General features: G+C 40.8%; 1 protein-coding gene across 2 annotated transcripts in view; it reads left to right on the top strand.

The window, feature by feature from the left end:
• TMPO (thymopoietin) overlaps nt 1-12644 on the top strand; it is a 77414-nt gene extending 64770 nt beyond the window's left edge. For both annotated transcript variants that reach the window (XM_073620262.1, XM_073620261.1), the window contains one exon: nt 11320-12644. In XM_073620262.1, the coding sequence (XP_073476363.1) occupies nt 11320-11614 (295 nt within the window). In that variant the 3' untranslated portion in view covers nt 11615-12644. The remainder of the gene's footprint in view (nt 1-11319) is intronic.
• Nucleotides 12645-13091: the final 447 nt, after the last annotated feature.

Below are 13091 nucleotides of genomic sequence, written 5' to 3'. Positions count from 1 at the left end.
AAGCTTTAAAAGGAGAGTGGTGCTTGAAATTATTGTTCTTCCTCTGTTAATCATTAGTTACCTGTAAGGAAACGCATGCAGTCATCGTTGCTTTGCACAAAAAAGGGATTCCCAGGCAAGAATATATTGCTGCTACTAAGGTTGCACCTAAATCAGCCATTTATTGGTTCACAAAGAACTTCCAAGGAGAAAGGTTCAAATGTGAAGGCTTCAGGGTGCCCAAGAGAGTCCAACGAGCTCCAGGACCGTCTCCTACAGTTGATTCAGTTGTGGGATCAGGGCACCACAAGTGCAGAGCTTGCTTAAGAATGGCAGCAGGCAGGTGTGAGTGCATCTGCACTCACAACGAGGCAAAGACTTTTGGAGGATGGCCTGGTGTCAGGAAGGGCAGCAAAGAAGCCACTTCTCTGCAGGAAAAATCAGGGACAGACTGATATTCTGCAAAAGATACATGAATTGGACTGCTGAGGACTGAGGTAAAGTCATTTTCTCTGAATCCCCTTTCCAGTGGTTGAGGCATCCGGAAAAAACCTTGTCTGAAGAAGAAAAGGTGAGCGCTACCATCAGTCCTGCATCAGACCAACAGTAAAGCATCCTGAGACCAATCATGTGTGGGGTTGCTTCTCACCCAAGGGAGTGGGCTCACTCACAATTTTGCCTAAAAACACTGCCATAAATAATGAATGGTACAAAACATCCTCTGAGAGCAACTTCTCCCAACCATCCAAGAACAGTTTGGTGACAAACAATGCCTTTTCTAGCATGATGGTGCACCTTGCCTTAAGGCTAAAGTGATAACTCTGTGACTTGGGGAACAAAACACCAAAATTTTGGGACCAGACCTTAATCCCATTGATAACTTGTGGTCAATCCTCAAGAGGTGGGTGAAAAAAAACCCCCCACAAATTCTGACGAACTCCAAGCATTGATTATGCAAGAATTTATACTGCCATCAGTCAGGATGTGGCCCAGAAGTTGATTGACAGCATGCCAGGGTGAATTGCAGAGGCCTTAAAAAGGGTCAACACTGCAAATATTAACTCTTAATTAAATTGTCAATAAAAGCCTTTGACACTTATGAATGCTTGTAATTATACTTAAGTATACCATCTGACAAAAAGATCTAAAAACATTGAGGCAGCAGAGTTTGTGAAATTCTCAACTTTTGACTAGGGCTGTACAGCGAGTGTGAGGCTGGGTTTAAAGGACAGTTTAACCTCTTCCCACTGATGTGGCGCATATCTGACTTCTCAGTGTGTGGGGTTTAATGCTATGCGGCCTTATGTAAACAGTTTTCTCTGCTGAGAGCTCGAGCCCTGCGTTCTCCCAGCACCGTCACCGGTGGGGACTGGAAAGCTCCCGATGCATTCTTGTGATCAGAAGCTTTCTCAACTTGTGGCAGCCTATCACAGCAGTCACATGACCTGAATGCCCCCTCCTGGCATTTAGAAGCTCCTAAAGGGCTAGGTGGCAGGAAAGGGTTAAATCCGCTGTGCAGTTACATTCGAGATGTTGAATTCTACCACAACGTCTATCTTTCTGCATAGTGCTGCACTTTTATTTCAAGAACCCTGCCGCTTAACAGTAAATTCAGTTTTTCAGATTCACCTTCTAGAAATCCAGTCACAATTAGACTTTATCTGAGAATCTGAATTTTTCCTGAAAAGTATTTTGCCATAAGTACAAAAATCGAATTTCCTGATTACGACTGGGTTATTTGCAGTTACCTTCAGATGGTTGGACACTGACTGCAGTAGATGGCATTAACCTCCCTGGTGGTTTTCCCGAGTGTGGCTCGGGGTTAAAATTCAGGACCATTAGCGGTAACCCCGAGCCACACTCGGAATTACATCGCAGGATCCTGGTGTGGCTTTACTTACCTTGTCCCCGGGATCCTGCGATGTCCCCCGCTGTGTCTGCGGGCTCCGTTCTCCTCCGAAGCCTCTCCGTGCCAGGCTCCGTTCCCTGCGAGCGGCGCGACGCACGGGGGCGGAGCCTGGCGGCAAATTCAAAAAAGTGTAAAATCATAACGCATACAGTACTGTAATCTTACAAATTACAGTACTGTATGAAATTATTTCACATCCCTTTTTGTCCCCAGTGCTTTGTCCTATGCCCTGCATGCAGTTTTATGTTATACTGTTCTTTCTGCCTGGAAACTGGAGATTGTCCATAGCAACCAAAAAGTGTCCCTTTACATCAAAAGTGGCTTTAGACCAGCTAGAAAACAGCGATAGTAAATTAGAACACTTGCAGAATTGAGCGACAGTGAATCGTGGGGAAATTTATTTTATTATTAATTTTTTTTTTTTTTTTTTAATTATTTATTTTTATTTATTATATAAATTTTTTTTTTTTTTTTGTTTCAAACTTTATCATACCCGGGATATCTACTAGACTCTTGTTTGGACAGATTTAAGTGTGTTATTGTTAAGAATTACAGACCTACAATATAAAACGCCAAATTTCCATGCAAAATAATTGTACCGCTTTCAGCACCTAAAATCCGAAATAATCATACCGCCAGGGAGGTTAACAATTTTATTGCTCTTCCCTTTGCACTGTCCAAGGCCCCCTGGGTTTTCACCAAGGAAGGTGTTTGCCCCAGTCTTCAACCTGCTCTGTTCTTAAGGGATTAATGTTGTGGGTGGATGATTATGTTGGGATTGATCATCCCTGTCGGCCCACAAAAGGTGCAGATTCTGCAAAGCTTTGATTGTATCCTCAGCCCCCCCAAAAATTATCTCTGGGCCCATCTTTAAAGAGATGAATATCTGGGTCTGACACATCCTTATCCAGAACCTTTCTGTCTCCTTTCTCACATCATGGATCTTAATCTGGTTTTCTTGCTTTTGAACCCATTGAAAGGAGGTTTAGTTCTTATTTTGAGGAGCAAAACAAAAAATATATAAAAATAAATGACACAGGCCTGTACAGTACTGATATTACCATGTTACACAGGACAGCATGATAGAAAATCCTGACATGTTTCGCCCATAAATCTTCAGGGGAGCTGTCTTATGGAAGTACAGGCCTTCTAAAATAGATGACAAGCGACAAACAACATATACGAGAAAAAAATAGTAAGTGAGTAAATACTATTAAAAAAATAATATGCATATTACATTTTTTTTAAAAGTTGAAGTGAAGGCGAAATGTGAGAAACAAAGTGTACACAATAATCAGATATGCACATGTGTCTCCACTCCCAGGGCAATGCTTCCAGCCCAGTTCACCCAGAAAATGGAGGCGAAGGTCCCACCACCGTCTCCTCAGAGGCTAACAATGCAAATCGGGACCACAAGCAACTTGGGGTCACAGAGCGAACAAAAGGACCAGCTAAAAATAGTATACAGTGGGTCAATAAGTAAACGGGCGGAATAAATAGTAATAATATTATATCCATTTAATAAAAAGAAAAATAAGCTTACAATGTGGACCCAAAAGGAACTTGAAAGCCAAGGGACTTGGAAAGGCTACATAGCAGCACTGAAGGTACTCATCAAGCTAATATAAACAAAAAAAGGGAGGACAAACAGACAATTAGTTATTCAGAAGGGCAGCCAGCCATTCGAACAATAATAAAACAACACAAAAAGAGATGGTCAAAGGGAGCCTGGGCAGCCACAGAAATATACAGCCTGGCGCCAAATCAAAATCCTCACTGAGACTGAGGGAATTACCTGGCAGTGTATAGCAGCATGTCATGTCCCAAGGGGCTCCAGCAGCGTGTGAATGCCGGAACAGCGGCATTTTATCCCCACCCCCCCATCCGGTCCCGAGCGGCTCCCTCCAGTGATGGACAAGGGGAGGAACACCAGTTTGGGAGAAAAAGGAGATATGGTTAAACCCTAAAGCATTGCCATGGAAATGAGGGAGAGACAGGTGCATTAACAATGAAATATTAGAATAGTGATGAAAAAAAAAAATTAAAAAACGAATTAAGTGTAAAATATATATATATATAAATTTTAGATAGACTGCATAGACAAAATGTGAAAAACAACAATAGTCTTAATCAAGAAATGAACGAAATAGATCGTGATGAAGTGATCTTAATAAAAGAATTAGATCAAAAGGATCGTAATAAGATAGAAATGGTGAAATAAGCAGAAACCTAATAATAAGACATATACAGTATCAAAAGCTATAAATACAAAAATATATTATTTAATAATGAATAAAAAGATGTATGTAGCGCTCATTGGTAAGTATCGTAAAGGTTATAGCAAAGGCCAAAAAATGGAGGGGGGGAGGAAAAGAGGGAAATGGAGGGGAAAGGAAAGAAAGAATAAAGGGGGAAAAAAGGAGAGAAGGGTTAAAAGGAAGAAAGAATAGCAACAGAGAAGTGGAAGGGATTATAAAAAGGGCTTGAAACTCAGCATTTTATTTAATCCAGGATAGGTAGTAGTCTTTGGTCTCTCCCACTACCTCCAGGTACAGGGGGTGGCAATGGGGACACGATGTGCCCCAACGTATGCTAACCTGTACCCGGGGGGGTGGGAGAGACCTGTTCTCCAGAGAGGACATAACCAAGTATCTAGATAATGTGGTGACCTTTCACTGCTACATCGATGACATTCTGATTATCTGGTCAGGCACCCATGAAGAACTGCTTGAATTCATGGATATCCTGAGCCTTAACACCTACAGCCCTAAATTTATTATGTCATGTGATAGGAAGTCCATTCATTTACTGGATATTCAAATTTTTGTAGAAACTGACTGCTCCTTGGGTACATCCCTATTCAGGAAATCGTCGGCGAGCAATGCCATCCTTCACGCCTCTAGCTCACACCTCAAACCTTTGATCAACATCCCCTACAGTCAATACCTCAGGTTGAGGCGAAATTGTAGTAGGGATGATGACTTCCAGAGGGAAGCTAACCTTTTGTACTCTCGTTTGCGTGAAAGGGGATATTCCCACAACATTTTGAAGAGGCCTTATAATTGAGCAAGGGCCCCTGCGAGGAATACGCAGATTCATAATAAAAAAAAATAAAACCTTCATCAGTTAATAAGGATTATAACCTCTTACACTAGACAAGTGAGACAGATTATTAATACATATTGGCCCTTACTGTTGGCAGATCCCATAGCATGCAAATATGTTGAACAACCCCAAATCGCATATAGAAGTGCTAGGTCTTTGAAAGATCGCCTAACCCAAAGCCATTACAAAACATCTTCTCTACTAACTTCTACTCCGGGGTCTTTTCCTTGTAAAAAATGCGATAAATGCCGTTTTATGTTAAACCATCAAGAAATTAATTTGCCCAATGGTCAAATCCACAAGATCAAAAATAGAGTTACATGCCAAACCCCTGGCATGGTCTACATGATGCAATGCACGTGTAAATGTTTTTATGTTGGAAAGACAAAATGTTCCTTCTTTAAAACAAATTTACTGACCATATATCACTCATTAAGAAACGCAAAATGGGAACTCCAATCAGTCGCCATGTTGGTTTATACCATGGCTTCAGATTGGATACCATTAAATTTATGGCTTTGGAACATATTCTCATAGATGCTAGAGGAGGCAGCAATGATCAAAAGCTGCTACAACTTGAATCCCATTGGAGCTACTACCTATCCTGGATTAAATAAAATGCTGAGTTTCAAGCCCTTTTTATAATCCCTTCCACTTCTCTGTTGCTATTCTTTCTTCCTTTTAACCCTTCTCTCCTTTTTTCCCCCTTTATTCTTTCTTTCCTTTCCCCTCCATTTCCCTCTTTTCCTCCACCCCACCCCCCTCCATTTTTTTGGACTTTGCTATAACCTTTACGATACTTACCAATGAGCGCTACATACATCATTTTATTTATTATTAAATAATATATTTTTGTATTTATAGCTTTTGATACTGTATATGTCTTATTAGTTTCTGCTTATTTCACCAGTTCTATCTTATTACGATCCTTTTGATATAATTCTTTTATTAAGATCACTTCATCACGATCTATTTGATCTAATGCCTTCATTTCTTGATTAAGACTATTTATTGTTTATATATATATATATATATATATATATATATATATATATATATATATATATATATATATATATAATTTTACACTTAATTAGTTTTTGATTATATTTTTTCATCACTATTCATAATATTTCATTGTTAATGCACCTGTCTCTCCCCCATTTCGATGGCAATGCTTTAGGGTTTAACCATATCTCCCCCTTTTTCTCCCGAATTGGTGTTCATCCTCACCTAGGTCCCTCTGACTAATTTGCTGTCCGGCCCTTTGCCATTTTTTTGGTGGCCACATGGACGCCGAAGGGCGTTCTTGCTTTATCAGCAAGACACCCGCCATTCTGTGCCGCCCTGTGCGATCCGCATCACATCTCCCTGGAATTCAGGGTTGATGTCTCCCCTTGTCCACCACTGGAGGGATCCACTCCGCTCTGCCTGGCATCCGAGCCCTAGGACCCGGTGCCGACTAGCGGAATTGTGTAATGGCGCTCTGCGCATGTGCGGCGCAGCCTCGCGTCCGCTTCGGGACCACATGGGGGGATAAAACGCCGCTGTTTGGCATTCACATGCTGCTGGAGCCCCTTGGGACGTGACGTGCTGCTATACACTGCCAGGTAACTCCCTCAGTCTCACTGTGGATTTTGATTTGGCGCCAGGCTGCATATTTCTGTGGCTGCCCAGGCTCCCTTTGACCATCTCTTTTTTTGTTATTTTATTATTGTTCGACTGGCTGGCTGCCCTTCTGGATAACTGTCTGTTTGTCTGCCCCTTTTTTGTTTATATTAACTTGATGACTACCTTCACTGCTGCTATGTAGCCTTTCCAAGTCCCTTGGTTTTCAAGTTCCCTTTGGGTCCACATTGTAAGCTTTTTTTTCTTTTTATTAAATAGATATAATATTATTGCTATTTATTCCTCCCGTTTACTTATTTGACCCATTGTATACTATTTTTAGCTGGTCCTTTTGGTCCCTCTGTGACCTCCAGTTGTTTGTGGTCCCGACTTGCATTGTTAGCCTCTGAGGAGACGGCGGTGGGACCTTCGCCTCCATTTTCTGGGTGAACTGGGCTAGAAGCATTGCCCTGAGAGTGGAGACACCGGTGCATATCTGATTATTGTGTACACTTTGCTTCTCACATTTCGCCTTCACTTCAACTTTTTTTAAAAAAGTAATTATGCATATTATTTTTTTACTAGTATTTAGTCACTTACTTTTTTTTTCTCGTATATGTTTGTTACTTGTCGTCTATTTTAGAAGGCCTGTACTTCCATAAGACAGATCCCCTGAAGAAGCCCGATTTATGGGCGAAACATGTCTGGATTTTCTATCATGCTGTCCTGTATAACATCATAATATCAGTACTGTACATGCCTGTGTCATTTGTTTTTATATATTTTTTTGTTTTACTCCTCCAAAATAAGAAATAAACCTCCTTTTACTGAATATATTTGATATTTTTTGCACCACCTAAAATCCCCACTCCACCTTTCTATTGTTTCTATGTTAATTTGGGGATTGGTGCGAATATTTGTACTCTCCAAGACCTACCACCTGTTCATTCGTTTTTGAACCCATTGGGAATATTCCCTAGTCTGACCTTTTTACTCATAAGGTGGCCTGCCTTGTGTGGCTATCGTCTCTGTGAAGACAGTCTGAGTTAGGCTCCTTACAGGTTAAGGCCACTTTCTTAGTGATGTACAGTGTCAAAGTTGTCTTGAGACCTAAAGCCTCTTTCCTCTTGAAGGAGGTCACTGCTTTCCATTTTAACCTGCTCCAAAACATCCATCCTAAGTACATTTCTATGCACGGTCTGAATGTGGTGCATGCAGTGAGAGCTTACTTCTCAGCTACTGCACCTTTTAGGAAATTGGTTTCCCACTTTTGCTCTACCTTCTCTGGGTGGATCAGACACGTTATCGTTGGAAACTACAGTCTGAAGGTTGGGGTTCCTTGATAAGGACTCTACCACAGGGATGCTCAACCTTTTGAAGAGCAAGGGCCACTTAAGTAATTTGGTAACAAGTAGTGGGCCACAATAAAATGAAATGGTTCAGAATTTCGAATGTATTAATTTGAATAGCATAATGAACATTTTCCTTCTGCAGCTGCTAAATGCCAGCAGGATGGAGAGGAGGAGAAGCAAGCTTTCAGCAGCTGGAGGATTAAAATAGAGGATCAGTCTCTGTATATTCCGCCACCGCTCCTGCCAAAGTGTAAAACGGAATATGACAGGGAGGCTGCAAGGGCCCCCTGGAGCAAAGGGCAGAGTCGCTATTGCATCCTCGGGCGCTACACTGGTGGGGGGGGGGGGCTTTGTGTTTGGTAAAAACCACCCACCCCCCAAACCACAAATATATTGGAGTCCTTACTGTCTGGAGCCCCCCTATAAGGCTGCTTTTACACTGATGTTCTGCAGTTTACTCCGTGGCTTTCATGTAGGTTAGCTGTGTTTTTGGCATAGACTTCTACTATGTCGTGTAATTGTGGTGCACTTTCTAAAAGTGCACCATAACTTCTGCTTTCAGTTTGAGGGTCACATTAGAGGGCTCCAAGGGCCATGGGTTGAGCACCCCTGCTCTAACAGATCTGTTAATGCTTCGTGTGCTTTTCAGCATTAGGCATTCGTTTCTCAGGTTTGCAAGGCTGCCACCTGTTACATATAGTTACATAGTAGGCGAGGTTGAAAAAAGACACAAGTCCAACCTATGTGTGTGATTATATGCCAGTATTACATTGTATATCCCTGTAAGTTGTGGTCGTTCAGGTGCTTATCTAATAGTTTTTTTAAACTATCGATGCCCCACCCACCCCACCCCCGCTGATACCACTGCCTGTAAGGGAATTCCACATCCTTGCCACTCTTACAGTAAGGAACCCTCTACGATAACACATTTAAGTTTCACCAGGTAAATGTTCAAGACGTTTCTGAATGCCAGTATTGGGCATAAGATACCATAGCCTGCTCTCATTCTGTCCATCCTTTCTTGACCTGTTTGGGCCTGTTGGCATTGTTTTCAGTCTTGCCCACCCTTCAGTTGTATTGCCTTTTGGACATCCCAGTCATAAATTTTAAAAACCTCTGTTCGGTGTTGTAAAATCAGGAAAATTGGCTGTTTTGGGGTCACCATTTTCTTCATGAACTCTTTTTGATATACAAGGGGTTGTTTCAAACCATGTTGATGCTGTGCAAATTACACTGCATTTGGGAGGCTCAGGCTGCTGTTATACATCTGATAGTAAAAGATAAAAACCACTAGAATCCACTTGTGTATTGTATCAAAAAAATAATGATAGTGATAATTGATCAGCCGATTCGTCTGTGCGACAGGTTATCTCCCTGGTAGCAGAGTGATACACATATGAGACAAAAGGGGGAGGTAGGGACCAAAGCAAGTTCCAAGACTGCAATCAATGGGAGAATCACAACGGAATTGATCAATTGAAATTAATTTATTGTTAAATGCAAAAAATAGTATAAAAAGAATCCCACTGAAGTGGCACAAAGGCTGTATGGGTGGGTTATGTACCTACACGCAATCTGTTGACATTAGCAAATATTCCACACAGTAAACAAAAAATAATGTATTTTTGTTTACTGTGTGGAATATTTTTTAATGTCAACAAAGCTTCCTCCATGGGCTGAAAACGCCTGTGCCAGAGCTTTAAACCTTTTGAGAAGGGATTCACCAATAGGTGGTCCATGGGGGATGCTCCAGCAATCCACATCAAAAGTAACCACTAGAAAGGTTGAAGATATATTTACCTTTTGGGGACTTAACTGACAAGAAGTTGAATTCCCTTCCTAGATTCCATTTTTGAGTGGTTGGTTTCTGTCCAGTGTTGGTGATAACTCTGATCTGTCAAACCCATGTTTTGATTAAATTTAATTCCAGAGAGAGAGAATCTTTCCACTGCTGCGGTAGGCACCTGCGTTATGGAGCAGTTAGACTGTCACAGCTAAAGCACTAGACATCTGTTCCATTACAAGACTCCTAAACTTGTGTCCTGCATAGGACTAATTTCTGTATTAATGTGTAGGGTTCATTTGTCTTCCCTTCAGGGCACATTGGGGTTGATTTACTAAAAGTAGAGCGTGCAAAATCTGGTGCAGCTCTGCATAGAAACCAGTCGGCTCCCAGGTTATTTGCTATATGTGCTATATATAGCTGATTGGCTACCATGCACAGCTGCACCAGATTTTGCACTCTCCTGTTTTAGCAATTCAACCCCATTGTCTCTTTGGACCAGCTTTTGAAACTGTCCTTGACAATGCCTTGGGAGGCCACAGTACGCTCCTTCTAAAGTGCAGGACATCCATGGAAAGGTCAGAAGAGTCCCATCCCACCCTTCTGTTGTTCGTACATGCAGGTCCTCTGAGTCTTTGCTTTCACTTCAGAAGCCAGGAATCTGCTTGTACCTCTGGCAAACCTTTCGGCATGAAGGTGTGTTTCAGGGGAGAATTGGGCATCTTTGGCTTTTGGATGCTTATGATAACCCCCTTTTGCGCTCAAGCTAATGATTTGGATAAGTTTCAGGGAGGTCCAAGTTATTCCTTTAGTTGGGCCTTCCTGCAGTCCCATCATACCAGAGCCTAAGAAATGTAATGTACTACGGAGCCCAGTGTTTGAGATTATTTTGATTATTAGGATCTGAAGATGTTGCATGCTGTCAGACTATAAGATGCAAGGATCATCCACAAAACAAAGTTAAAAAGGGATAAATATTAACAATCCATATCTAAGCTTGCAGAATTAGAATATCGGATAAAGTTCAGTTTGCTGAATAAGCTAAATTGTGACTGGTTCTGTCAGCTATAAATAACTCTGATCCAATGTATTTTACTGGTTACCAGTAATACCCTAAAAAAATTAAAAATTTTACATAAGAGTAGTATTCTTCTATGAAGTGTTGATTGAATGAAATTGTGGGTGAAGATGACTGTTCCAGACCTGGCTTTGTCGCATGCTTTTGAGATCACTTCATGAAGATGTTGCTTCATCCTTAGTACATATACTACACAGAGCTCATGTAACAGGACTGTGCAAGAAAAGATGCCTGTGCAAAATGTAGTGACCCATAGCAGCCAGTCTTCAGGTATTTGGATGCAAAAAGTGAAACCTGGCTGCCTTGGGCTACTGCATTTTGCATATACTGCATTTTCTCCAGCAACATGTAACAATACCAGTTAGACTTTGTCTGATCGTACGGCACTTTTTTTTTTCTTTAAATCAAACCCATGCCAGGGCAAAGCTACAAGGAAATACTCTGTATGCACATAGTTTTCCACTGCAGTAGTTGTATACTTACTGGTTTCTTATTTTACTCACAGCGCCACCTGCCGCAGGCCAATAAAAGGAGCTGCTGGACGTCCTTTCAGCATGAAAGATTATAAAATTGAAGAAGGTTACACTTCCAAGTATGTCTCAAAGTACCAACAAGTACATGAACAGAAGGTCACAAAACCGAAAACTGGACGATCGATCCCCATGTGGATAAAGATCCTTATCTTTGTTGTTTTGGCTGTGTTCTTGTTCTTGGTATATCAAGTTATGGAAACAAATGAAGGGAATCCTTTTTCTGTTTTCCAACAGGTCACCCAGAGTTCGAATAAAGTTGAAAACTGATTTTCAGGGATATATATATTTTTTTTTCTTTAAATAGCAGTCCTGGGATTACAGAAACTGCTGTTTTTTTTCTCAAACAACCTTCAAATCATGACTGCGGTTCAAACTCTTCTGTACATTAATAAAGATGGTACATATGGACATACGCAATTCATTATTTACTGTGGACACCAACAGGAGGCCTGTGCCATAACAAATGACATTTTATTAGATCTCTGGAGCATTTTGTAGCAGTTATTTTTAACAGTAATGCTTTAGTTAGTTTTGATGGAATACATTTTTGAATCTGGGTGCAGAAATTGTAATTCAATGTAAAATATTTCCATACATGTACTGGGTGGCTGAACGTACAATGCGATCATGTTATTTGGACAGGTTTTTGTGAGATGGTAGACATTTGTCTAATGTATTATAAACTTATAAAGGGGAATATTTTTGCTATACTTGTGTAGCATAGCTTGTTTAAAAGTGCTTCTAGACTACCTGTAGTTTTATCTGTAACTTGGTACGCAGCATCCGTCTCTTCATCATTTGTAAATTATCCCTGCAAAAAAGTGATATGTTACGTAAAATGCTTTGTTACAGATGTTCAACCATATTTGGTAGCCAACATATGAAAAGGTAAAAACCTACAGCTTGCAAATGTGGATTACAGTTTGTCTCTAGCACCAACCATTGGCTTTGAAAAAATGTCTAATCTCGCATGCATGTAATGCTATAAAGGGTCCTGTTTAATGGAAGCTGCCATTTTTTTTTCCCAGATCTCTGAAGGACAGTAGTGATGAGCAATGCGTTCCCTGGCTAACACATCAGCTAAACCCTTTATAGTGGGCATACTTTCCCTGTAGGACATTTTATATTATGGAAAATTTATCAGGAGATGGGTCGCAAACCACATTCAGTGCAGTGGTACTGTAGCTCTAAACAAGGAGACAGCTGTACACTAAAGCAAAATATTTTCAAGAAACCCGTTTTACTTTTAATGTACTTTAGAATTCATACAAGTTATTAAATCATGATGTGAGCAATATAGCTGACTTTTTTTTTTTTTTTTTAACACACGTTTCATAGCACTAACTGCTTTAAATGTGACATTGTCATGATGCGAATGCTTGCTTCTCAACTCAAAGCATATTCCCTGAGGGGTAATCTAGTAATTAACACAAGGGACAAAACTTTTATAGTACTGCTTCTATGAATGGGTGGGTATAGTTGGGCTCTTGATGGGAGTCTATTACAATCCCTTAGTTGTATTAATCCCCACCTCACCAGAAGACAGGAAGTTGTCCCATGTGCTAATTTCCTTTATTTGTGACTACACTTGGGTTTTAAAGGCGGTGGGATAAAAATGGTCTGAATAATGTATGTTCTGTGGACTATTGCAGATGCAGCCAGCACAAGCCTGTTTCACTTCTCCCCCTGAAATCTATGTTTCAAAACATTGGTCACTTAGGCCTCATGCACATGGGCACATTGG

This window comes from Aquarana catesbeiana, linkage group LG03, assembly GCF_042186555.1.
Source record: "Aquarana catesbeiana isolate 2022-GZ linkage group LG03, ASM4218655v1, whole genome shotgun sequence".
Taxonomy (NCBI): Eukaryota; Metazoa; Chordata; class Amphibia; order Anura; family Ranidae; genus Aquarana; species Aquarana catesbeiana.
Note: the sequence above shows the minus strand (reverse complement) of the source record. Positions and strands in the feature narration are given on the sequence as shown.